Source organism: Zootoca vivipara, chromosome 6 (assembly GCF_965207765.1).
Source record: "Zootoca vivipara chromosome 6, rZooViv2.hap1.1, whole genome shotgun sequence".
In the NCBI taxonomy this organism is placed as follows: domain Eukaryota; kingdom Metazoa; phylum Chordata; class Lepidosauria; order Squamata; family Lacertidae; genus Zootoca; species Zootoca vivipara.
Genome location: NC_142589.1, coordinates 1784960 through 1812841, shown reverse-complemented (window position 1 = coordinate 1812841; position 27882 = coordinate 1784960). Strand labels below are relative to the sequence as shown.

At 46.3% G+C, this 27882-nt stretch overlaps 1 protein-coding gene across 27 annotated transcripts in view; it reads left to right on the top strand.

Moving 5' to 3' along the window:
• ZMAT4 (zinc finger matrin-type 4) overlaps positions 1–27882 on the top strand; it is a 186995-nt gene that overhangs the window by 34450 nt on the left and 124663 nt on the right. For 17 of the 27 annotated variants that reach the window (XR_015950405.1, XR_015950408.1, XR_015950409.1 and 14 more), the window contains one exon: positions 7783–7887. The exons of 1 other annotated variant lie outside the window; for it this stretch is intronic. Coding sequence is in view for 17 of the 26 variants with exons in the window: in XM_088671422.1 (XP_088527548.1) it covers positions 7786–7887 (102 nt within the window). In the remaining 9 variants the exon portion in view is untranslated. Of the gene's footprint in view, positions 1–7782; positions 7888–9776; positions 27607–27882 lie in introns of those variants that run through there. 9 more of the 27 variants (XM_088671415.1, XM_088671421.1, XM_088671412.1 and 6 more) reach the window with 3 other exon arrangements.

Below are 27882 nucleotides of genomic sequence, written 5' to 3'. Positions count from 1 at the left end.
TCCCGGATTCTCCCAGTCAGTTCAGCAAGTTCCATATAGTCCATCATCTTCATTTAGAATCATAGAATCATAGAGTTGGAAGAGACCACAAGGGCCATCCAGTCCAACCCCCTGCAAAGCAGGAAACACCATCAAAGCATTCTTGACATATGCCTGTCAAGCCTCTGCTTAAAGACCTCCAAAGGAGGAGACCCTACCACACTCCTTGGCAGCAAATTGCACTGCCGAACAGCTCTTACTGTCAGGAAGTTCTTCCTAATGTTGAGGTGGAATCTTCTTTCTTGAAGCTTGAATCCATTGCTCCGTGTCCGCTTCTCTGGAGCAGCAGAAAACAACCTTTCTCCCTCCTCTATATGACATCCTTTCATATATTTGAACATGGCTATCATATCACCCTTAACCTTCTCTTCTCCAGGCTAAACATACCCAGCTCCCTAAGTCGTTCCTCATAAGGCATTGTTTCCAGGCCTTTGACCATTTTGGTTGCCCTCTTCTGGACACGTTCCAGCTTGTCAGTATCCTTCTTGAACTGTGGTGCCCAGAACTGGACACAGTACTCCAGGTGAGGTCTGACCAGAGCAGAATACAGACCTCACCTGGAGTACTGACCAGAGCAGAATACAGACCTCACCTGGAGATCTAGATGCTATACTCCTATTGATGCAGCCCAGAATTGCATTGGCTTTTTTAGCTGCTGCATCACACTGCTGACTCATGTCATGTTTGTGGTCTACCAGCAGGGCCGGCTCTAGGGCTAGGCTGGGTGGCGCGGGGGTGCCAGGGTGCTGGGCTGGCAGGGGAAGCCTTGCTGCGCGCTGTGCCCACCCACAAGGGTGGTGGCGCCGGATCGATCTCCGCACCACGGTGACAGGGCACCCGACATACTTGAGACGGCCCTGTCTACCAGGACTCCTAGATCCTTGTTGGAGCAACCTTGGGAGATTGCAGACTCTCCTTCCTTGGAAGGTTTTAAGCAGACGTTGGATGACCATCTGTCATGCTTTAGGTGAGATTCCTGCATTCAGGGGGCTGGACTAGATGGCCCTTGGGGTCTCTTCCAACTCTACAATTCTATGATTCTATATTACGCTTCTTTGTAATGCTTTCTGATTTTATCTATTGTATATTGCATTCATATACACACTCTGTATATGCAGTGCTTTTTTCTTGGGGTACGCAGGGGTACACATACCCCTAGACATTTTGTGAATCTTTGTGCTTTTGTCCATTTACTTTATTTATTTTTCCCATTTTGAACTATAAAATGGTGATTTTCTTGAGTACCTCTACACATTTTTTTTTAGAAAAAGCACTGTGTATATGGATACTGTTTCCGTCTTTTGACATGGTGTTATTCTACTTTTGTGTGTGAATATATGTATATACACACTTAGATAGTAAGTGGAAATAATTAAATAAACTAAGAAGCAAACTAGCAGCATGCTGCCAGGCTCTGCAACACCTCAACAGCCCTGACTTTCGCTTTTCATAGAAAGCCCTCTCAGAGATAACAGAAATGCTGCTAACTCCATGCTGGAGCTACAAACATTAATGCAAAGTTGTTTACTGCAGATGTAAATGAAAATTTGATATTGGCTCAGTCACAAAGCAATTTGCAAAGAGAATTGTTTGGCCCACTGTTCACAAGAGGGCTGTGACTGAAGAGCCCAGGTGTCTTTCTTAAGAAATGCTCAACCAGAAGTGACAATGGTGTCGTTTTTGAATCCCTCTCCCAAACCTGTTCTCTCCAGCTAGAGAAAAGCCCCATGATGGTTCTGTATTTCAGGATTTTCTGTCAAAGGAAACAAGTGAACATGTTCCACCCACTTGAGCTTAACAGAGCCTTCAAAATATTTGTGTCCTCCTGCAGTTTTCAGTAAAGATTTCCTCTCATTCATGGATGACCTGCTTCAAGGAAAGCTGGCACCACTGTACCTCCCTCCCTTGTTATCTTGGTGACGGGAGATCACCCACTGAGAGCAAGGGGGAGCCCAGAAGGGCGAGACTCCCTCCTAAGCAGATTAGAAGATGAGGTTAGAAGCTAGAAACAAAGGGATGAGTGCGGTGGGGTGCTGGGCTCAGTCAATCCTGCCAATGAGATACAACCCCCAATTCACAAGTGTTGTTGACTCAGAAATGAGTAGGCATCCTTTTATCAGCCTAAGAGGTGGAGGAACCACATTCCCTTTACAAACTACAGCTTCCAGAATTATTTAGGGCAAGCCACAAGAGTGTAAGGTGCTATCATAATACTTTCAATGCAAGGTGTGAATGTGGCCTATATCAGCGTTTCTCAACCACTGTTCCGTGGCACACTACTGTGCCGCGAGATGGTGGCTGCTGTGCCGCAACGTGAGGAAACGAGAAGGGCGATTTGCGGCCGCCAATAGGCAGCGCTGACCCGCCGGAAAGGAAGCCGGCTGGGTCAGTCTGGAGGGCACGAGGGCGCGAAGGGTGTTCCTCCGTCATCTCCTCGCGCTCGCTCCCTGAGCGAGGCAGCGCTTCATGGCCGAGGCCGCCTCCTCGCGCTCTCCCCGCGCGCTCAATGGAGAAGGCAGCGGCGCAGGGCGGCGGGGACTCTGGAGCAGCAGCAGCCCCGTCCAGCGGTGGCAGTAACAGCAGCAGCCGCAGCAGCAGCCGCCCCACCTCGGCGGGCTCCTCGCCGTCCTCCTCCGCCAGCCGGGGAGGGCTCTCGGGCCGCCAAGGAGCAGCGGCGGCGGCGGCTACACCAGCGGGGAGGCCGGAGGGAGGCGGCGGTGGCGGCAGCAGCAGCAGCCCCAGCTCAGCCGCGGCCAGCCCAGGAGGGAGCGGGGGGCTGGCGGCAGGCAGGACAACGGAGGCGGTGCTCGAGGGCTCTCTCAGCAAGTACACCAACCTCATCCTCCCTATTCCTCAGTCCCCCACCCATTCCCAACCCCCAGGATTTGCCCCGTCTTTTAATGGTGGTGTGCCGCGTGATTTTTTTGACGGAACAAGTGTGCCGTGGCCCAAAAAAGGTTGAGAAACACTGGCCTATATGATGAGGCTGCAAGGTCACATGGATCAGACTTGCCCCCTCACTGATGCACAGTGGCCACAAACAGACCATCCATGCTTTTGCCACTGTGTGCCAGGATATGCCCTCACGTAAGCTAGGGTTGCACCTCTTTCATTTGGAAAAGATCCATGTGTGTACAAGGCTCCCTTCACACGCTGTCCAGAAGTGTAGGCATTAGGGGATTATGGCACCCCCGTGCAATGGGATTGGGGCTAGATTACCTGCCCCTGCAGTCATTGGCACTCCTGTCTTCCACTGCCTCCCACTGCCTCCCGCAGTTCGGTCAAACTCATGTTTGTTGGTTCAAGAACACTGTCCAGCCATCTCATCTTCTGTCGTCCCCTTCTCCTTGTGAAGTAAATGATAGAGTGGATATTTGTATTGTTTCTGTTTTGTTTGTTATTGTTGTTTTTTATGGTGCAGTGTATTATTTTTTGTTGTTGTAATTGTTGTGATAAAATGAATAATTTTTAAATAAAATAAAATAAAGATCTGCCAAAAAGCTAAATATTTGGGAGTTTGGATATCCTCAAGGAATATCAATTTATACCAGGATAATTATGTCCCAGCTTGGGCTGAAATTAGAAGAAACTTTGATACCTGCAGCAAATTGAAATTATCCTTTTTAGGAAGGATCTCTATAATAAAAATGAAAGTGCTCCCCAAATTATTATTCCTTTTCCAATCAATCCCAATACTGGGTGGGAGAGACCGCCTCAGGGGAATGGCAACGATACACCTCAAAATTTATCTGGCAGGGGAAGAGGCCTAGAATAAGACATCAAATACTAATTGACACTAAGGACAGAGGAGGCTTCTCACTGCCAGATATAAGACTGTACTATGGGGTGGTCTGTCTCACCTGGTTAAGGGAGTGGTGTATATTGGGGAACCAAGACTTATTAGATCTTGAAGGATTCAAGATCAGATATGGTTGGCATGCATGTCTGATTTATGAAAAAGCTAAAATACACAAGGATTTTACCAATTATACCATTAGAAAATCCTTATTTAAAGTCTGGGAGAAATATAGAGACCTTCTAGAACAGAAGACACCATGGTGGATCTCACCAACTGAGGCATTAGCCATAAAGAGGAAAAATTCAAGTAGGAATTGGCCCACCTACCGAAGGAAACCAATTAAATTAAAAACATTTGAAGAAGTAAGGGATCAAATGAGTGATTGGTTTCAATACTATCAACTGCTCGAAAGATGTAAGGTGGACAAAAAGAAAGGGTTTGCAGTAGAAAATACAAGAATTGAAACAGATGTCATTAATTCCAAAATTAAAACACTTTCTAAGGCTTACCGACTCCTCCTTGACTGGGAAGTCAAGGAGGAGGAGGTTAAGTCGGCTATGATTAAATGGGCCCAAGATCTAGGCCACACTATACAGACGTCCCAATGGGAGAATTTGTGGAAGGTAAATTGGAGGTTTACTGCCTGTTACTCCATAAAGGAAAATATGCAAAAAAAATTATACCGGTGGTACCTGACGCCGCATAAACTCCGTAAGATGTATAAGAACACACCAGATGTTTGTTGGAGGTGTGGGGAAACAAGAAGCACCATATTTCACAAATGGTGGACCAGCCGGAAGGTCAAAGAGTTCTGGAATGGCATCTACTCACAACTAAAAATAACGCGAGGGTGCTTATTGCATCATATTATGTTTCGGTAGAAAACACATAATTGAAATTATATGTAATTTTCTTTGTGAACGTTGTTGTTGTTGTTGTTTAGTCATTTAGTTGTGTCCGACTCTTCGTGACCCCATGGACCAGAGCACGCCAGGCACTCCTGTCTTCCACTGCCTCCTGCAGTTTGGTCAAACTCATGTTCGTAGCGTCGAGAACACTGTCCAACCATCTCGTCCTCTGTCGTCCCCTTCTCCTAGTGCCCTCAATCTTTCCCAACATCAGGGTCTTTTCCAGGGAGTCTTCTCATGAGGTGGCCAAAGTATTGGGGCCTCAGCTTCACGATCTGTCCTTCCAGTGCGTACTCAGGGCTGATTTCCTTAAGAATGGATAGGTTTGATCTTCTTGCAGTCCATGGGACTCTCAAGAGTCTCCTCCAGCACCAGAATTCAAAAGCATCAATTCTTCGGTGATCAGCCTTCTTTATGGTCCAGCTCTCACTTCCATACATCACTACTGGGAAAACCATAGCTTTAATTATACGGACCTTTGTAGGCAAGGTGATGTCGCTGACTGAAATGAAGACAACTATGTGTTGTACATATATGAAAAATGAGTAATCAAGCATTTTTTAAAAAATGAAACACAGAGGGGAAAAATGAGATATACAGGTTAAATTGCCGTGCTGACACTTTGCGTTAAATAAGCGGGTTTTGGGTTGCAGTTTGGGCACTTGGTCTCTGAAAGGCTCGCCATCACTGACATATAGCAATAGCCCAGTTAATATACACATTGACCTGGGCAAAATTGCAACAAAAGCGCTATGAATGGCATTTGGATGAGACTTGGGTGTAGAATAACATATAAAAAATTAGACAAAATTAGCTGACAGGAACACTGAGAAATCGTGATTTCAAAATGGCCGACCTGCTGTATCTATTTTATTGTATTTCGATTAGTTTTCTAAACTTGATTGTGTATATCCTATGTTTTTTCATTGTTACCAAGCGTCAGGGAAAATAATACAAAGTTGTCATTGATCTAGTTTGCTAAAAACAACAAAGTGAAAGCAATGTTACATTGAAACAAGATCACAATAAGGTGCTTGAACCAGAACTTTTAATATGTATCACAAATAATGAAAGCAGTCATCCATGTCATCTTCTATATCAGAACAATGTTCAATCAACAACACATTTTCACAACCAATGGTCTGGCACTGACCACAAGCTGTTGAACATGGAAAACTATTTTTTTTTTTTGCACGTGCAACGGAATGTACTACAACCAGTGGTGCAGTTACAGTGGATAACTTTCAAAAGACTTTCAGGTGCAGGGGCCACGTCTGACATCACAGGGTGAAGCTGGTTGTCCTCCTTTATAATCCAACCCCAGTCATTAGGTCGTAAACCGTCTTTGTGGCATGACCATTCCATTATCTGGTAATATGATCGAAAGCTATGGTATTTTGTTGCAGATGTAGTTGGTGGTAGGATTTCTTTAAGGCCCAATCCTGCCACGAGTGTACCAATGGCCCCAAGAAGTTTCATGAAAGTATGAAAGGAACCAAGCAATAGAATGATGTCCTTGAGAGCACTACCATCACATGATGAATGAACTATTTGTGACGCTCTCCAAAAGATTGGCTGATCAAATGTTATGATAGTTGGTATATTGTGCTTAAGAGCTAAAGCTCGTAGGAATGTTAAGGTAGACAGGATGCAAGTCATATCAGTGGGTTTCCTATCAATGATAGGTAGGAAAAGTACTGATGATTTCTCAACTTTCTGGTTGTTTTGGTTATTATGTATTAAGTGCATCATTCCGGATCAGCCTGGCATTGGTTGTTCAAAGTTCCTTGACAGTTTCCACAGCAGATCTACTTTGACAATTGTGGGATAGATATCAGGCAATATTTTAAACTTAATGCCTCTGAGAGTACTGGAGGCAAATCAATATTCATGAATGTTGATAGATGCAACAGCTTTTAAGTCACAGCTCAATATATTCTTTCTTGGAATACAACGAGAAAAGGTTTTTGCTGGGATTATTGCTGCTATCATCCCCATACCATGGAATGTGTTCTCACCATTCAGTGTAAGAAGATTGTGATCAATATTGTCCGCAGCTAGAAGAACGTGACTGTTTTCAACATTTTCTAACATATCAACTCCACTGATAACTGCAGCAGTGCGCTGAAACTTAAGCGCTTCACGACTTCCGGTTTCACTCGTCGGGAGGATGGCTGACCCGTTCCATCATCTCCGACCCCCATGGGGAATTTGGCGGCTGCTAGGGGAGAAAAGCAGTCTCCCCACCCTCCCGGGTCTTGACGGGAGGGGCCGCTGGCCCGCGGATGCCCCTTAACCCACCCCGACCCTTTGAGGGGGGGCCTGGGCCACGCACCATGGGACCAGCAAGAGCTGCTTGGACGCTGTGCGCACGCTGGTGGCAAAGCTCGACTGAGCGGAACCCAGTGCTGGGGAAACGAGAAGGAGGCACAGCGCAGAGTCCTCGGAGAAGGAGAGAGACGCGGTGCTGCCTCTCAGCTCGTGGAGCGCAGACCTGGCCAGGTCACCGAAACCCTGCGCTCACTTGGCGCCCTTCCAGCGCCTGGTGCCGTGGTTCTCCGCGCCACTAGCCTCTATGGCTAGGACGAGCCTGTCCTCCTCCTCCTCCTCCTCCTCCTCCTCCTCCTCCTCCTCCTCCTCCTCCTTCTATCCCTCATAGCCGAGTAAGATTGTCTTCCATAAACACTGTGGAGGCCTATTCTGGATCCACACGTCCTTCCACAGTGGGGACATTGGTTTCCGGGTGGGAGTTGATCATGGTGTGGATTTGCCAAGTGTGTCTTCCTCTTAGCACGTTTCTCCCTTGCGTCCTGAGATCGAGTGTCAGCTACAATTCTACATTCTACATAATTGCACAGACTTTCTTCTAATAATCTAATTCAATTGTAACGACAATTTTGACTTAATCTCCAACTTTCCCTCAGAAAAGTTATTTGCATAGGTCTTTTCATGGGTCTTTGTGAAATGCTGCAAGTAAGACAGCGACAGCAATGATTCACATTTTTTTATTATTTTTCTTTCTTTTTTCACTATAAGCAGATGAAGTCATCGGATATTGACCAGGAGTTATTCACAGAAAGCTACTGCAAAGTGTGCAGCGCTCAGCTAATATCAGAATCGCAGCGTGTGGCTCATTACGAGGTAAGAAACGTCTGGAGGGCTGCAGTATCTCTGTGCTACAAAGAGGTCTGTAAGAGGTGCTCTCAAATATCTGTGATTTTCCACTGCTCCGTGCAAACTCGGTACAATTGCTGTTGTGAATAGGCATTCTCAGAGGGCGGCAGGGGTGAGAATCTTACTGTTGGATCCACAAAAAGAAAATAAGGAGAATGGGTTGGATCCAGACTAAGGCTGTGCACACAACATACATTTAAAGCACATGACTTCCACCAAAGAGTCCTGGGAATTCTAGCTCTGTGAGGGGTAAATTATAGTTCCCAGGATTTTTTTGTGTGTGTGGGAAGCATTGTGCTCTAAATGTGTGATGTGTAAGCAGCCTCTGTAAATTGGTCTTAGGTCCCACTGAAATCAATGGGACAAAATATTCATCATGACCTAAGCCCCATTGTTTTCAATGCAAACTAAAGGCACCTAAATTTGGGTGCAGTTCTATGACCCTGGCTCCCAGGAACATAGGAAATCTCAGATATCCTTCTCTGACATTAGAGATTATTTTATATCTGCTGTGTGTGAGGCTGCAACATCAGAGAATGAGATGCAATGGTGAATTCTGACCTCCTGGGCCAGAGAGCCCAAAGGTGTGTGTGTGTGTGTGCCCGTGGGGTGCCAGGGGAGGGGTGAGAAATGGTTGGGTGCCAAAGGATCCAAAGCCATCCCAGTCTCCTGGCACATCCTTATGCACCAGGGAAAGTTGGATATTCTCCTGATTTTTCCTCCAACCTCATTTCTATCCTGCTGGCATTTGGATGTGGATAGTTGAACTGCCTTCTTCCTCGCAGCCGATGCCCGTTCATCTGAGAGTGCGCCCCATGAAGCTCAAGAGAACTTAAATTGGGTAGCCATGCCTGGGATTGTGCTGCAAATTTGGCTCCATCCCTGTATATGCTGAATTGTACAGGGATGTATGTTGAGGGATGGTGAGCATTTAAAGCAATTGGAAAATTCCATTGCAAAATTTGGAGGTGTATAAATTTTGAAAGATAGCTACATTTCAATTCATATTGTTTTGGAAAGTGAAGATTGTGTAATTTTGCATTAAGATGTCAACTGAACTGAATATCTCATTCATTCCCAGTGGTGTGTCAGATGTTTTCAGCTTTCTATTATAAATGTTAAAAATTCACAGGCTAGAGTTCAACATACGTTCAGGGTTTTGTGTGACTGGCTTCTAAAAGACATGTTAAAGAGTGTTATCAACTGGCTATAAAACATAACAACACACTTCAGACTTCATTGTAATAAAGCATTATTACAATGAGAGCATGTCTGTCCTGATGGTCATGGCTGGAGGGAAAGGTCCCTGAGAAGTGTGAGCAGTGGGTTTCTATGGGTTTTGCTCCTCCTGTTTCCACAATCCTGTCCCGGTCTGCCTGGCAACTTCAGAACAATATGACCAAGAGAAAGTGTTTGGAAGGAGCCCTTAGAATGTTGTGATTGATGGTGTCATGTGACCCAGAGGCTGGTCATTGATGAGTGACACTAATGGAAACAAAAGGGTGTTTGACTGTAGGGGTGACTAATTTGATTCAGCTTGCAATCAAAGGTGAACAGAATTCACACTTTCTGAAATAATGTGTAAACCGAAACAAAACCATCCTTTGAAATGTGCATTTCTATGAATTTCTCAATGCAATTATCCAGCCAAGTAATGTGTGTAAAAAATGCATAAACATCTACATATTGGTGAAAATAGCAGGCAAAAATACATAATATCAGGGGGAAAATGTGTGTTTTATGCAAAATTGTATTAAGAAATGGGTCCACTGGTCCCATCACCTCCTGGCAAACAGAAGGGGAAGAAATGGAGGCAGTGAGTGATTTTACTTTCTTGGGCTCCTTGATCACTGCAGATGGTGACAGCAGTCACGAAATTAAAAGACGCCTGCTTCTTGGGAGAAAAGCAATGACAAACCTAGACAGCATCTTAAAAAGCAGAGACATCACCTTGCCTACAAAGGTCCGTATTGTTAAAGCTATGGTTTCCCCAGTAGTGATGTATGGAAGTGAGAGCTGGACCATAAAGAAGGCTGATCGCCGAAGAATTGATGCTTTTGAATTATGGTGCTGGAGGAGACTCTTGAGAGTCCCATGGACTGCAAGAAGATCAAACCTCTCCATTCTGAAGGAAATCAGCCCTGAGTGCTCACTGGAAGGACAGATCGTGAAGCTGAGGCTCCAATACTTTGGCCACCTCATGAGAAGAGAAGAATCCCTGGAAAAGACCCTGATGTTGAGAAAGATGGAGGGCACAAGGAGAAGGGGACAACAGATGACGAGATGGTTGGACAGTGTTTGTAGGGGAGAAGGATAGTAGAAAAATGTCAGGCCAACCTTTGTCAAAAAATCAAAATACATGTGCGTTACTAATCTCCTTCCCAAGATAGGCAGCTAAACTCACAGACTGCTAAACAGGTGGCTGTTGGAAATATTTGGTGCATGTCAGGGAAGCATGCATGCCCAAGCAGAACATGTTTGTGGTTTAAAAGAACATTCTGCTTTCTCCAGTTACCAGCACCTCCTTCTGTAACAAATTCATCCACCTGGTCCCTCTTTCATCCCTTCCCACTCCAATTGGCAAGGGCTGACTTTGTCTCCCAGTGTCGAAAATTCAAATGTACTGATTTTTTTTTAAAATGACCTATAAAGTCATTTCTCATATGAAGTGGGGGATACGTGGCACTCTTACAGTATCAAAAAGAGCCACACACTTATAGTATTGAAAAAATGGATCTGTTGCAATGAGGCTCATCTCTCTCTCCCCTCCCTCCCTCCCTCTTTCCTCTACCTGCACTGGTAAAGCTCTGAAATGTGCTTTCATTATTGCCAATGAAATTGCTCTCTGAGAACCAGAGGCTTAACAGAGAACTCTTCCTTTTCTCTTCCTCCTCAAGCCATTTCTCAGGAGCATGTCGTGTCTGTGGGAATGTTCAGGGAGGCAAGAGAGGATATATTGTTTAATAATATTCTTCCTAACTTGCGTTAGCAAGTTCTATATCTTAGCAAAGTTTAAACATTCCCCTTTAAACGCACAGCGGTTTGCTTGTTGCAGGCTGAACCTCTCTCTATAAGATTCCTGGTAAGATTCCTTCTTGTCCCTCTTAAAAAGAATATACACAACAATGTTATTTGTAGTTTACTCACAATCATTCAGTTCACAGTTAGATCCCTAAAGGCAGACTTAGGTTACAAAACTATATACACATGTAGAACTATCCCATAAGGGAGTTAGTTCCAAGTGACTGCCAACAGGCAGTCACTTCTGCTAACATATGGAAAAGACATGGAAAAGCAAAATGGAGAAGAGAGCAAGAGAAGAACGTGGGCTTCTTCTTGCCCAGATTACGCCACACCCACATCTAGTCACATGCAGAGAGAATTCTGTCCCAGCTCAGGAGGAAACAGGAAGTCTTCTCCTGGCTGGTACAAAGCATCTCCTAGCATTTCCATTCTAGGAATGTTGTACTTGACTGCTATATGTTTCACATCCCACAGTGTCTTGAACAATGACATGCCTAGCAATATAGGCAAGTTAGAAACCGTGGTTGTGAGCTTTGGGGATGGACCTGTCTGTCAGAGTGTGACATTTTTTGCCAGGGCATTTTTTGCCAGGAGGGATACATAAGAAGGTGTTTTCTGCTCCTCCTTGCATTTGTCAAACAAATCTATTTGTTGCAAGCTCATTTCTTGAGTCCTTTTCATGCATTTAAAAATATATACCAGGGCTTAAATTTGGAAGAGGCAGCATGACCCCCTCCCCACTACACAGGGCATAAAGCATGGCAGTTGCTCCCACAGGAGGCAGGGATGGCCACCACCTTGAATGACTTTAAAAGAGGATTTGACAAATTCATTGAAGAGGAGAGGAGAGAGCTTTGTCAGATGGCTTGGTGAGTAGAATCATAGAGTTGGAAGAGACCACATGGGCCATCCAGTCCAACCCCCTGCCAAGCAGGAAACACCATCAAAGCATTCCTGACAGATGGCTGTCAAGCCTCTGCTTAAAGACCTCCAAAGAAGGAGACCCACCACACTCCTTGGCAGCAAATTCCACTGCCGAACAGCTCCTACTGTCAGGAAGTTCTTCCTAATGTTTAGGTGGAATCTTCTTTCTTGTAGTTGAATCCATTGCTCCGTGTCCGCTTCTCTGGAGCAGCAGAAAACGACTTTTCTCCCTCCTCTATATGGCATCCTTTTATATATTTGAACATGGCTATCATATCACCCATTAATCTTCTCTTCTCCAGGCTAAATATACCCAGCTCCCTAAGCTGTTCCTCATAAGGCATCGTTTCCAGGCCTTTGACCATTTTGGTTGCCCTCTTCTAGACACGTTCCAGCTTGTCAGTATCCCTCTTGAACTGTGGTGCCCAGAACTGGACACACTATTCCAGGTGAGGTCTGACCAGAGCAGAATACAGTGGTACAATTACTTCCCTTGATCCAGATACTATACTCCCATTGATGCAGCCCAGAATTGCATTGGCTTTTTTAGCTGCTGCATCACACTGTTGACTCATGTCAAGTTTGTGGTCTACCAAGACTCCTAGATCCTTTTCGCATGTACTGCTCTTAAGCCAGGCGTCACCCATCCTGTATTTGTGCCTTTCATTTTTTTTTGCCCAAGTGTAGTACTTTACATTTCTCCCTGTTAAAATTCATCTTGTTTGCTTTGGCCCAGTTGTCTAATCTGTTAAGGTCATTTTGAAGTGTGATCCTGTCCTCTGGGGTATTAGCCACCCCTCCCAATTTGGTGTCATCTGCAAACTTGCTCAGGATGCCCTCAAGCCCATCATCCAAGTCATTGATGAAGATGTTGAATAAGACTGGGCCCAAGACAGAACCCTGTGGCACCCCACTAGTCACTTCTCTCCAGGATGAAGAGGAGCCATTGATGAGCACCCTTTGGGTTCGGTCAGTCAGCCAGTTACAAATCCACTGAATGCTAGCATTTTCTAGCCCACATTTTACCAGCTTCTTTACAAGAATATCATGGGGCACCTTGTCAAAGGCCTTGCTGAAATCAAGATAGGCTATATCCGCAGCGTTCCCTTCATCTACCAGGCTTGTAATTCTGTCAAGAAATGAGATCAGATAGGTCTGACATGACCTATTTTTCAGAAACCCATGCTGACTTTTAGTGATCACAGAGTTCCTTTCTAGGTGCTCAAAGACTGTTTGCTTAATGATCTGCTCTAGAATCTTTCCTGGTATCGATGTGAGGCTGACTGGGCGATAATTGTTTGGGTCCTCTCTTTCCCCCTTTTTGAAAATAGGGACAACATTTGCCCTCCTCCAGTCTGCTGGGACTTTGCCTGTTCTCCAGGAATTCTCAAAGATTACTGCCAGTGGTTCTGAAATCACCTCTGCCAGTTCTTTTAATACTCTTGGATGTAGTTCATCTGGCCCTGGAGACTTGATTACATCTAAACTAGCCAAGTATTCTTGTACTACCTCCTTACTTATTCTGGGCTGTGTTTCCCGCGCTGAATGATCGGCTCCATTTTCTTCAGGTCGGGCATTATTTTCTTTTTTTGCAGAAGACTGAGGCAAAGAAGGTATTGAGGAGTTCTGCCCTTTCTCTGCCCCTGTTCGCATTTCACCGTCTCCTCCTCTAAGTGACCCCACTGTTTCCTTGTTCTTCCTTTTGCTATGGACATACCCATAAAAGCCATTTTTGTTGCTTTTCACCTCTCTAGCACGCCTGAGTTCATTCTGTGCTTTAGCTTTTTTGACTTTGTCTCTACATGTGCTGGCTATTTGTTTGAATTCCTCTATGGTGATTTCCCCCTTTTCCCATTTTTTGTACATATCCCTTTTAAATCTTAACTCGGTTAAAAGTTCTTTAGATAGCCACCCTGGCTTCTTTAGGCACCTTCCATGTTTCCGTCTCATTGGTATTGCCTGAAGTTGTGCTTTTAATATCTCCCTTTTAACAAGCTCCCAACCATCATGAACTCCCTTCCCTTTTAGTATTTAGTAACCTGCCTAAGCTAGATGGCTTCCAAGCACAATTTATTCGATCCTTGCTTCAGGTGCCCAATTGTGTTCGAAATTCCATACTCCTGCTAGAAACGGGTGAATGCCCAATTTCAACAAAGGCATGGTGGGCTGCACTAAAACATTGGCTCAAGATTGCAGTATTTGAACTTGGGGAGGGACTGTATAAATACCTGAACAATGAGGAATACATCAGCCAATGGCAGAAAACCATGGCAAGAAAAGCCACTGCTTTAGGTCTGTCACCCACCCAACTCTATTGCCTGGGATATGAAGGTGCCCTAAAGACCTTAAAGCAAAGACTTTGGGATAATTCACACAGTGATCTACGACATCAATCACAGTCCATTGGCAGTAGGAGTACAATATGGGCATGTCTTTAAGCCAGCAGCCTATATTCAAAACTTGACAGTGCCAAACTACCGAAGGCTGTTCACAAAAGCAAGACTGAATGTTTTCCCCTCTGCAGTGCTGGAGGGCAGGATGAGAGGAGTACCCTACCAGGAAAGACTGTGCTCGTGCACCCATGATGTAGATTCTATAAAACACATTGTGCTGCACTGTGGGAAGTTTGAGCAAGCTAGGGCTGAAGTGATTTCACCCCTGCTAGCCTTGCTCCCAGGAAAATCAGAGGATTTCTATATCAGGTTCCTATTGGAAGACCGGTCAAATGCCAGAACACTAGCAGTGGCAAAGTTTTTATCGGTGGTCACAAGAACTAATGTTTCCTATTCCGAATTTGAGTAAGATGTCTGAGTGGTTTGAGGGCGGGGTGTCCCAGCTGTGTATCGCTTGGTAACGAATTGATGGGTCTATGGACCATAATAAAGATTGTTGTTGTTGTTGTTTAGTATTTCTGTCCATGGGATTTCATCCAACGTTTCCCTAAGTTTTCTGAAGTCGGCTTTCTTAAAGTCTAGAATTTGAGTCTTAGTATGCTTAGTAACAGCAATGCTTCTGAATCCCAGTTGCTGAAAACCACAAGAGGAAAGAGGGCTCTTGTGCTTTAATCCTGCTTGGGGGAATCCTACAGGCATCCGGTTGACTACTGGGAGAGCAGCCAGATCCAGCAGGCTCTTCCTTATGTTCCCAATGCTCACCGGGCATGAGGACTCCATCCCCACAGGAAAGTCTGAAGGAGTCTTGTGTATTCACGTGGGGCTGAACATGCTTACAAACCTCTTCACGATAATGCACAGAGTCATGAAAGGGCTTGTAAGAGTGTCTAGCGGAATTTCTCCCATGCAGACTTAATTGAAACAAGCTTGTTATGTATTGGTGTATATAGTTTTCCCTCAGGTTCTTGGCAGTTCTTTTAGGAGGGAACTTTTGGAGGGAACTTTGAATTGACCTTGGGCTAGTCACACTTCTCTGAAGTCTCTCAGCCTCACTCACCTCACAGAGTGCTTGTGGTGGGAGAGGAGGGGAAAGGAGATTGTTAGCCGCTTTGTGACTCCTTTGTGACATTGTTTGAGTCAGCCTCTATAAAAGCAGACTGGCTCAGCAGTAAGTCAGTTCTGTTCCAGCCTCCAAATAAAGAGCAGCTTATGATGAATCGCTGTGTTGCCTACTCAATATTTAATACTGGTGATGAAGGTGGAATACTGGTGATGAAGGTGGAGTCCATCCAGCTTTGAGGCCTGAGTTTGAGGCCTGAGTCAGCACTGCAGCACCGCCCTGCCGCTCACTGTGAGCACAACAACACTGCCATGATGGACTCTGCAGAGAACCCCAGGGATGGAGAAGGGCCCGTCGCGCCTTCACTATCAACCGCCACCACTCAAGCAACAGCACAAGGTACGAGAATGGCTGCCAGGCAGAGTCGACCACCACCAGATTTCGACATGAGCCACCCCGAGCAATGGCCACAATGGCTCCACCGGATAAGGAGCTATGTCAGGCTTCAAGGGTTCACTAGGGAAATTGATAAAGTGGACGTGCTTCTCACAGTGCTGGGAAGTTCCGCCATCACCTTACTGGAGGGTTTGATGGCACCTAAGGACATTGAGGTCTGTTCCTTCGATGAGCTAACGAACACAATGACAAGGCACCTCGCACCCCAGCTGACGAAGAACCACCGCCATTATGATTTTGTCCACAGAGAGCAACAAGCACAGGAGTCAGTGAGTGAATACATTGCAGCTCTCTGGGTAATTGCGATGTATTGACAATTCACTAACCTGGAGGAGCGACTGCTTGAAAGGTTCACCATAGGTGTGCGAGACAGCAATCTCCGCCAGAAGCTGCTGGCGAAAGATGACACCACGATGGCGGAGGCCATGAACATGGCAATGGCTTTCGAGAAGGATAGAGCCCACGAGAAGGCTCCAAACCCCCGAGCTGAAGGGGGCACCCATTGCATCCAGTGAGACCGGTCATCTTCTGGCGAGTTTCCCCATGAGGAGATCCACCGAACCATAGTCTGACCTGACCACGACCGCCGCTCCCAAGCGGCACGCGCGTCGCCGAACCAGCCTTGGTCAGATCCACACAGTACCTACACCAGTTGTGGGGAGAACCATGATCGCACGACATGCAGATTCCATGACGTCACGTGTCGAGGCTGTGGTAAGGCAGGACACATTGTTCATGTTTGCTGCTCCAAGAACGCAGGAACATGACCCAAACAGCGTGTTCATGAGGCCCTCAATGAGGAGGAGTTGCAGTCAATCTCTTCAGCCAGGGTATATCAATTTTCATCATCAGGTCCAATAAGCTTAGGGTGCAAGTTAGAATTGAGGGAAGGCCGTGCAATATGGAGCTGGATACCGGCTCATTGTATTCCATAATATCTGATAAGACATTTAAAGAGCTTTTTCCCAATGGGGCCCCCTCTCTCTGGCCGGCCACCGTGGTATTACGAGACTTTCAGGGAAAGATAATTCAGCTAAGGGGCATGGGCACTTTCAAGGTCCAGTTTAAAAATCACGTTAAGAAATTGGACCTCATCATAACGAAGGGTCCCTTTACCAGCCTTCTGGGTTTGGCATGGTTTGGCCTGTTAGGCTTAAGCGTGTCAGGACTTAATCAGATTTCCCATGGGACAGGATTTGAGTCGATTTGCCAGGAGTTTCCACTAATCTTTGATGTAACCTTGGGCCTTTACAATGGGCCCCCGATTTCCCTACAGATCAACCCCACGGTGCAACCCATCAGGGTCAAGGCCTGTCGGGTTCTGTTTGCGCTCAAACCCAAAATTGAGGAGGAACTCGATAGTTTAGTAGCACAAGGGGTTTTAGAGCCGGTCACATCAGGCACATGGGAAACCCCAATCGTCACCCCGGTGAAACCTGACGACAGGGATTACAAATGCACCCTGAACATGCGTACCCAGTTCCAGTAGTGAGCCACGTACTGGCAACCTTAGCTGGGGCCAAGGTCTTCGGAAAGCTGGACTTAGCACAATCGTACCAGCAGCTTCCCGTGGACAAGGCAACAGCCAACGCCCAGACAATCGTGACCCATAAAGGCGCCTTCGGGGTCAAACGCCTGCAGTTTGGGGTTAGTGTGGCTCCAGGATATTCCAGAGTCTCATGGACCATCTTCTTAAGGGTATCCCCGGAGTTACGCCATTCTTTGAAGATGTGCTGATCACTGCATCGTCGAGAGAGGATTTTGTCACCAGGTTACGGGCAGTGCTTCAACGCTTCCAGACGGCAGGACTTAAGGTCAAACAGAAAAGGTGCCTATTGGGAGTGAGCAGCGTGGATTTCTTGGGGTTCCGAGTGGACACGGATGGCCTCCATCCAGCAGAGGACAAGAAGCGTGCCATTTGCAATGCCCCAGCCCCTAAGAACAAGGCAGAATTGCAAGCCTTCTTGAGACTCCTTAATTTTTACCATGCGTTCCTGCCTCACAAGGCGGTGGTGGCCGAGCCTCCGCACAGGCTTTTGGATAAAAAAGCACCTTGGGTCTGGGGCCCACGACAGCCAAAAGCTTTCCAAGGGGTCAAAGAACTGCTGATATCTAATTCGGTGTTGAAGCACTTTGATGAAAATCTCCCAGTTGTGCTGGCTTGCAACGCTTCCCCCTATGGAGTGGGCGCAGTACTGGGCCACCAGGACAGGAGAGAGGTCCCAGTGGTGTACTTCTCTCAAACCCTCACACCCATGGAACGCAACTATTCCCAGATTGACAAGGAGGGTTTGGCTGTGGTTAAAGGAGTAAAAAAGTTTCATGATTTCCTTTATGGCCGGCCCTTCACTATCATTACCAATCATAAGCTCCTCTTGGGACTCCTCGCCAGACACCCCAGATGCTCTCCCCTCAAGTTTTGCATTGGTCCATCTTCTTGGCTAGATACCAATATTCATTACACCACTGACCCAGAAAAGCCCTGGGGCACGCAGACGCTCTCAGCCGCTTACCGCTGCCTGAAAGCGGCCCAGATCCTGCTCCGGCTCACCAGATATTGCGGCTGGAAGACTTACCTGACCAGCCCCTGCATATGAAAGACATTGTCATTGCAAAAGCAAAGAACAGGTCGTTGGCCCGTGCTGTAGAGGAGGTGGGGAGGGGGTGGCCCGGAAAGCCGGGACCGGAATTCTCAAGCTTCACAACTCGTAAAGACGAGTTGTTGACACACAGGGGATGTATATTGTGGGGTAGCCGAGTCATAGTCGCCCCCCCCCCCCACTCAGGAGAAAGGTCCTAGAAGGCCTGCATGTGTCCCACCCGGGAATAGTCCGGATGAAGGCACTGGTGTGAAGCTACGTCTGGTGGCCGGGCATAGAAGGATGGGTCAAACACTGTGTGCCCTGCCAAGTGTCGCAGCCGGATCCCCCTAAGGCACCAGTACAGTCCTGGGAATCCACACAGTCCCCAAGGTCAAGGGTGCACATAGATTTTGCAGGGCCCTTCCAGGGCCAGCAGTTCCTCATTGTGGTGGACTCCTATTCCAAGTGGCTCGAGGTGACACCCACCTCAACCACGTCCAGCAGAACTACCATAAATGCACTCAGGGAGCTATTCGCCACACACAGCTTGCCGAACACTCTGATGAGTGACAATGGAACCGCTTTCATGTCGGCGGAATTCCAAAAGTTTATGACTAAGAACGGAATCCGCCACGTCAGGTCAGCTCCCTTTCATCCAGTCACTAATGGCCAAGCTGAGTGTATGGTATGCACAACTAAAGATGCACTCAGGCGTATAATACAAGGAGACTGGACCCTCCATCTAGCGGAGATTTTGCTGGCCCAACACATAACTCCAAACGCAGCAACTGGCCATAGCCCAGCTGAGTTGCTAATGGGAAGAAGGCTCACTACTCTCCCGGATCGCAGGGTTTGCCCCAGGGGATCCTGTGTATGTCTGGAACTATGGGCTAGGACAGAGTTGGGTGCCTGCCAGGGACCATAGGCTGCTGTACAGGCCCGGTGTCCTATGAGGTGGGGCTGGAGGGTCAACTGGTTTGGAAAAGACACCTCCACCAGATCAGACCCCAGGCATCTGTAGGTGTAGTTCTGTACGTCCAGGTGTAGTTCTGTACGTCCAACAGAACTACAGGGTGGCTCAACAGAAACAGCTGGCGACTCAGCAACTGGGGCAAGTGAGGAAACAGAGGATTCGCCGCCCAATGAGACAACTAAGCAGAACGATCTCATGCAGCCCCGCAGGTGGCTATACCTGCAGAGGCCGAGAACTTGGACTCCACGCCAGTTTGGGCCGCACCACAATAGCAGCAGGAATTGGCTGGGGCACCAGACTCTGGTACTGGCCCCTGGCAGTCTGGCAGTTTCCAAGCGTCCAGCCTACTTAAAGGACTACGTTCACTGAACTTGTATAGTACCTAGTGAGAGGACTCATGTAAATTGTAACCATTATGCTTTATGCCTAAAAGGAACCATTATGAGCATTGCTGTAAATAACGTAACCACATGATCTTAACTAATGCCTTATCTTGGTGGGGAGGGGTGTTACCTATTGGTGTATATAGTTTTCCCCCAGGTTCTTGGCAGGTGTTTTAGGAGGGAACTATGTTTTGTTCCATTGTTTGAGCCAGCCTCTCTAAAAGCAGGCCAGCTCAGCAGTCTGCTCAGTTCCGTTCCAGCCTCCAAATAAAGAGCAGCTGATGATGAATCGCTGTGTTGTCTACTCAATATTTAATAAAGCTTTAATGCTGCCAGCCATTTCTAGGGGGCTTGCACCAGGAGACCGCTTGGTGGATTGTGCCCCATGGGTCAGATCTATCTGTCTCCCTCTCTGACGGTCTGATTGGTGCCTAGAGACTGCCATCTAGGGCAACTGCCTACATTGCCTCTCAATAGGGCCAGAATGGATTCTGGTCATAATTTGTCAACAACCCTGCAGATATTATAGTCATATTTATTTTCCAAAGGCAAATGCAATGAGGAGCTGACAAAAGAATCAGAATGTTTCCTGCAAATCTTTGCTTCTGACCTGACATGCAACAACACGCTGCCCTTGTGGGACATCTCTTTGTGACAGCCGTCCTCCTCCTGCTGCTACAGAACACACATTTAGCATAGTGAATTTAACCAAATAAATCTCCTGAATGTTTCAAAAGAAAACATTACTAAATGAAGTTGGATATAAAATGCACATTTAAAACAGCATAATTAACATGAGAATAAAATATTATCATAAGAAGAGAACGTCTCTGCCGCTGCTGCTGCTGCCAGTCCTGCCCAGGGTAGTTCATGGTGGTGGGTGGAAGCTGAGGGTTGCTCCACACTTACAGCAGCTTTTGCCATCCTTTTTCGAGGCAGAGGTCTGCCCTTGAATGCACCATGTCTGAGCATTTAGTTATTTATTTATTTTGCCTCAAGCTTTCCCTGCAAGAACCCACTCTTTAAAGCTGAATCAGAGCAAACATCAATTCAGGTTTCCATGGATTTACATTTGCACCAATTGAGCTTTAAAGAGCATGTTTTCATGGGGAAATTGCAGGCTGTGCCTGGAAAGAGCAGAGCAAAGGAAAGTGCAGATAAGCCCTCAGGTTCCATGACCTGGGTCTGCAATAAGAGGCAGCCAAGATGGTCTCAAAGTCATATGGGTGGCCTAGTGTGGGGGAGGGTGGGGGAAAAAGAGAAAAAAAGGTGTAGAAGAAAGTAAGAGAGGGTCTGGCAGAGAGAAAAAAGTAGATAGCAGAGGAGGGCCAGAAAGTGTGAGGAAGAAAATGTTCGAGAGAGGGGGGGGGAGTGGCAAGTAGAAATGGGAGCATCCCAACTACTTTTTGACCTTGGCTCCACTTGCCTCCAGTCTGGCCCCCAGAGGGTTACTCCAGAGTGGGAGGCATGGGCGTAGGCAGGGGGCAGGGGGGCAGCTGCCCCCCTAGAAGCAAAAAATAATGTATTTTACAGACCATAACCAGCACTTTTCCCCTCCAAAAATTGAAATGGAAAAGGCTTTGCTTTATCGAGAGCAGCTCGGTCTTCGCTTGCTGGGGGGGGGGACACACACAGATGTAACAAAAACACATCAAATAAATAAAGCAAAGTGGCTACCGGTAGTTAAGCAGTTAAGACAATGGAGCAGATATCCCCAGGCAAGATTCGATAGCTCACCACTTCACCCTATTGTTCTTCAGTGGGAGTTGTTAATGAGCATCCCGGAAAAAAGCTTAACTATGACGTGAAGCCCTAAACAAAAATGGGCCTCCCTCCCTACTAAAAGAAGCTCAACAAGTTTGACCTAACCCCCCCAAAACAGGACTTCCCTTCCTTAAAAAAAACTCAACAGCTTTGACCTGAACCCCCCAAAAGGGGGTAGATCACCCCCAGTGTTTAACTCTGTGAGTAGATCAGAGTCTCTTGGGAGGTGGCTACCCCTAATTTACAGTATACAGAAGCAGGAGGAGGGGCAGACTGGAACACCACTGCTTTTTATAAACATCACTGGGTCTATCAAAGCTACAGCCCCCCCTTTCCTATTCACTTCCTTTTAGCCTTGCAGAGCCACCTTAGTCAAATTGAATCCTCTGCACCCTCATTAAATCGCCAAGCAAATGGCCCCCATGGGATGCTCTGAAGCTGCACACCTCCTTCTTGGAGGGAAGTGGGAAACCATCCAGAGCAGCTTCCAGGACTCAGGAACCATAAGTCCACAGCGCTCACATGGCGTAAGGATTCAGCTTCAATTCTGCTTGTGACAGGGTCCAGGGAGCAATTTACCTCTTCCACAGCCTCACTTCGCTCTGAGAACAAAGAGCACCCCCCCCCCAAGAGCTGCTGCCAGTCAGTGTAGACCAGGCACCCCCAAACTGTGGCCCTCCAGATGTTTTGGCCTACAACTCCCATGATCCCTAGCTAATAGGACCAGTGGTCGGGGAAGATGGGAACTGTAGTCCAAAACATCTGGAGGGCCAAAGTTCGGGGATGCCTGGTGTAGACACTTCTGAGCTAGTTGAACCAATGGTCTGCTTCAACAGAAGGCAGCTTCCTGCCTGCCTTGAGTCTCTCCTTGCAAAAATACTACAGGCAAATTACTCAGGCAAATTCAGATTCAGCCCTAAGCCAAATTATTCATGCACACGTGTCCTTTAAGCTGTTCTTCTAAGATTTTTCTCTCATGTTCATTGCTTCCATTGCTTGCAAGATGCCATTTAAAACAACAACACCATATCTTAAAATTGCTACTATTTTATTTTGCTATGGTTTAAACACACACACACACACACACACACACACACACACAGAGAGAGAGAGAGAGAGAGAGAGAGAGAGAGAGAGAGAGAGAGAAGGTGTACTCTGAAAGGTGTGTTATTTTAGGATAACCAAAATTTTGGGGAATGTGAATGGGAAGTCAATTAAAATGTGAGCGCTGCTTCCCTGCATAGACACAAGCGAGGCCTCCTGTCCTTTTCTTGCTGGTGCCTGGGTTTGTGCTGCCTCTGGGAGCCCTCGTCTTGTCATATATGAGCACTTTGGGCAATCAGTTTTGGCAGCATGATCTATGTCTGAACAGCTTTGATGAGCCTTGAGTTAATCTCCTGGCACTTGGCTTGTAGACAGAATGTTGTGCGAAACCTCTCCTGCCTAAATGAATGAGTTGTACCATTTTCTGTTGATGCAATATTGTGTTAAGGATCAAGAAGCAGGAATCACATTCCTGAAACTGAAAGATTGATGCCAGAGGAAGAGTCTATAGCTGGATAACTTTGAAACAGCAGAAGGAATGTTCAAAACTGAAGGGTAGCTCTTGTCACTGTGAGGTAGAGATGTTGAAATCCTTGATTACTAGCGCTAAGGTGCCTCTCCAGACTGGTGGAGGTTTTTTTTGTAAGATACAATTGATGCAATAATAGTGTGTTAGTGGTGGATTTCTACTGGACTGTGCACACATCATTTTTGTTTCATTAGTTGTTCTGCAGCTCTTCCTCAACGTTACATTATTGGCACCTCAAGGTGCACTCTTTTGTGGACCAAGGAACCCTTCTCAGAATATTGGAGGCATTAGAAAAATTACAGAATTTCAACGGGAAACTATGGGATGTGCACTGATTGGAAAAGGAAGCCACAGGTCCACCTCAAAGCCTTTGAAGCATAAACATGAGAACAGGATCATGTATGATCGCACCAATACCATCATGAGCACAATTCATCATGAATGCATAATAAAAAGGTCAGGTTCATCTGCTATTCCATACAGCATTCAGAAAAAGTTGCACAGGCAGTAGAATTCATCTTAGTTACAAAGTGGTAAAGGTTCCTAGCTTATTGGTATAGGAACTCAAGAGCCATGTGGTTCAGCTGGAACAACCAGCTCAAACCTCTTCACCCGCTGAGTTTCTCAGCTAGAGTGGGGGAGGGACAATAGGATTGATGGCCTCTTCCTCCCAAGGGAATTGACATAGCTAAGCCTGACTTAATAGCATCCTCTATGCATCATTCGTACCTTCATGCATTCATTAAACTTAAGCATCTTGGTTATATGAGGCTGGTTATCCCACAAAAAGTTCCCCAAAGAGAATATTCCCTCCCCACAAAAAACAGCTAGGTATTTCTGGCAGGAGGGTGAAATTCACAAACTATTTGCACTTGAGACAAGTTTACCTTTACTTGTGGTATGGGTTGGCATCTCTTTGCATTTACTACTACTACTACTACTACTACTACTACTACTACTACTATTTGCCACCATCTTAGGCAATGGAGGCCCTCATGGCAAACTTTCTCTTCACCAGGCCAGTCTCCATTTTCATTTCCCCACAATTGAACAGGTGCAGTGTTGTTCCAGGGCAGGAGTGGGGCACCTTTGGCCCTCCAGATATTGTTGAACTCCAACTCCCATCAGCCCTAGCAAGCATAGCCAATGGCCAGGGATTATGACAGTTGTAGTTAAGCAACTTTTGCTTGGAAATTAAACAAAGGGTCTGTTGGTTTCTCTTTAAGGTTTCCAGACTCAAAAGAGAGCAAGGCAATTAAAGGCACAGAAGTCCTGTCCTCTATTGAGTCTGGCAACCCTAGCCAAAGGTTCCCTACACCTGTTCCAGGGCCCTCTAGGAAGAAATGACAGCCAGGTGGGGGGGCTGCCATTTTTACACAGTATGACACAGCATCTGAGGCATTATGGGGTGAGCAAAATGGCGGGCAGGCTACTCTAGAAGAGGTTTGCCTTTAGTGCTGCTGCTGAGACACAGGGAGGGAATGAAATAATAATAATAATGATCATCATCACATCCATGGCTGCTAATGGTGAGCTCCCCTGCTCAATGATGGTAGTGCTGGAGTGGGGAAAGAAGCAGAGCTCAATCTCATTTATTTCTTTACCAAGATTGGCTTCGCCCTATGCTGGAGCAGGAGGAAGAAAACAGTCATCTGTATTAAAAGATTACTCTAAGCTAATTGAAGAGATACACCAAGGGATCAACTGCCCCCCACCCCCAACGCCCATGTTCCAGGGCTGTTAACAGGAACGGAATGACTCCAGAGACATCTGTAGCTATTTCATCTTGTTCTCGTTCTAACAGAGACCGTGATTAAGCAGATGAATCTATTAATTCCGAGAAAGCCAGACAGTCACCAGGGAATGTTGATGGGCTTGTGAGGACTCTGTTATGCTCCTTCCCTAACAGATTTATGACTCACGGCAGGCTTTTGATTGAATACAACCAACCTTCACTATATATTTCCCATGTGGATATTCTGCTGGTTGCCTTATATGACTTGGAAAGCAGGATACCAGCAATTCTCTTCTGGTGGTTTGCTCCCTCTCCTTTTATTACAGGGACGCAGCTACGTTGGCAAAGAAAAAGTGCTTTACAGTATATGCATTGTATATGCATTATAACACTGTGGCACCAGATGGCGCTGTGGAGTTCTGTTTTTGCCAACCAACTTCTCATACAAAGTTTACAACGCGTTTAACTGAAATGCTTCTTTGATGTGTCTGGATCCAGCCCAGGTGACGGAAATGCATGGACCCTTCATGGCCATCCACTAGTGTAGAGACTGAGGGAGGAGCTTGGAAGGGTTTTGGTGAAAATATGAGGGGTGAAGATGTGGAATGGCTTGCTTCTCAGGCATCTGCAGCAGCCATGCAGCAAAAACTGTCCAACAAAAACTTAGAGAGGGAAGTGATGGTCTGCATGCTTTTAAAGTGACACAGAGATGCTGGGTGCTGTTGAGAAGTTTGCAGCTGGCAAGCAACAAATGTAGAAGTTGCTAAGGAAAGCAGGTGCAGCTGCTCCCCTGTGAAATTGGTGCTGGAAATGGGCCACTGCCACATTGATAAAGAACTAGCAAGAGGCACTTGCCAGATGGAATTGCAGCCATAAAGTTGGCTAGCTCAGGGGGAGCCAATCAAATGACTATCACTCCCATCATGCCTGCCCCCTGGCCATCCTGGCTGGGGCTGGTGGCCTTGTCTACCTGGCCATCAGTGCTCATGTGGTTCTACCATGTACATAAACTGTGGAGCTGATGTGATTTTGCACGCTTGTGAGCTGGTGTTTTTTTCCCCCTGCCCTTCCCTATAAGAGCATAGGGCAGGTTGCAAAAATATATATTTTTAAAAGTACTAAAAGCAGTTAAATAATTTACAAACAAAAGAATAGGGTAGGTCCTAAAAGGTAGAGGTGTCAAAGGCCAAGGCCAAGAGGTGCATCTGCAGCATAGGATGAAAGCTAGACCAGGAAAGTGGCAAGGGAGTTCTCTAGCTCAGAGTTAGAGCACCTGAAGCAGGAGGGCTCCTTTTGACACAGCCAATGCTGTGTTGCGACTGTGCATTGGAAAAGAAGGTCAGAAGAGATGGGCAAGATCTTCCAAAGAAATTTAGAAGTGTTATTAGGGGTACTGTAGTTTCTCTCATTTTTCCAGTCTTAAATTCAATTCCTCACATTTCCAGCATTAGTCTGTGATTTAAAAAGAAAATCCTCATGAAAATTCACCAGCATTTTAATACAAATGTTTCCTAATATATTGCAAGTTCATTTGCTTAAAATGTGAACTGAATTGAACTTGTCTCCCATCACTTTCTGCTACTCCTGATATTGCTATCAAGAACCCTTTATAAGTGTCCAAGAACGCCATAAACCTTTGGGGGAAAGTCTGAATCTTGTTGCTATAATGGGGGGTGGAGAGCAGTGACAGTTTTTCTATCAAAGGTCATATTCTCTCAAGCTTGATCTGTTGGATAACTGGACATTTGCCAGGGCAAGCCAAGCCCAGCCCAGCCCAGCCCAGCCCTCTCTCCACAAACTCTTTTCCTTGGTTCCACCCGTCCTGCCATTTGCATGGAATTAGGCCAGAGCTACTGGTTCCCTCCTTCTGCTCTAATGCATTGCCTGAAAATGGAGTGCTTTAAGCTGTTCAGAGCACCTGTTCAGCATACTGGAAATTTGCTGCTTTTCTCCAAACCAGCTGGATCAGTGAATCAGACAACAAGAATCACAGGAGCTGTTAATTTAATCAGTTGTGCAAAACTGCAGCATTAAAGTATAGGAACTCAAGAGCCATGTGGTTCAGCATTAAAGGTTTCCACACTGATGGTGGTTTGAGAAGACCCATTAAATACTCTGATTTTGGTTTGAATTGCTTGTGAGCCAAAGGACCAGATTCTTCCTTGAAGTGAAGGCTGGTAAGGTTTTGACTTGGTAGGGCTGCCATTTTTAAGCTTGCTGTTTTAATCACAACATGGCTTGTACACCACTTACATAGGAAAGTGTGCCTTTACATATGGGCAGAGTGCCATTCCCTTTTCATCTTTAAATATATATATTCAATTATTTCTGGCACATCTCTGGATAAGGAAAGAGCTCCCACATAGGAAAGCCCAAGTAGGATTTCCAGGCAACATTGATTCCATTCCTCATATTTAGAAATTAAGCTGTACCACACAACTTACCATTTTTAAACTTACCATTGTTTACACGTACATGTCTATTTAAAAAATGAAACAAAAACCAACCCTAAACACATTATTTAAAAAGTGAGGAAAAACGAGCTCCCAGGTTCATGCAGTTTTCTTCCCCTGAAATCAATTTAACTATTCATTATCCAAAACATCCCCCCCTAAACCACACACACATTCTGATAGGCTAATGCTACCACATGGGACTGTTTTCAAAGCCGTCCTGACTCCACTTGTATCTACTGTGCTGGAGAAGGATGAAGAGGAGTGGTGGGAGGCACCAGCCAGGGAACCCCCAAGGGAGGGGCGCCCCAGAGGAGGAAGGCTCAGAGCCCTGGCTGGGGTTGGTGGTGCAACACTGAGGAGAGGTCAGAGGGGGAAGAGGGGGCATTGCTGGGTGCTGAAGAGGTCACAGGATTTTGAGAGCAAGGAGAGCCAGGGATAGGGAGTAGTTCAGACTCAGAGACGGAAGCAGAGGGTGGGGAGCAATAGGCTGCAGCAGAATCCCAGGAGCCTGCTTTTCCTAGTGTAGCAAGCTCCCCTCCCCACTTGTCTCCCAGGATGCGCAGGATGATGCGGAAGAGAGATAGCAGGTACCCAGGTGCAGTTTGAGGCTGCAGGGGAGGAGCCTTAATGGGGGAAGAA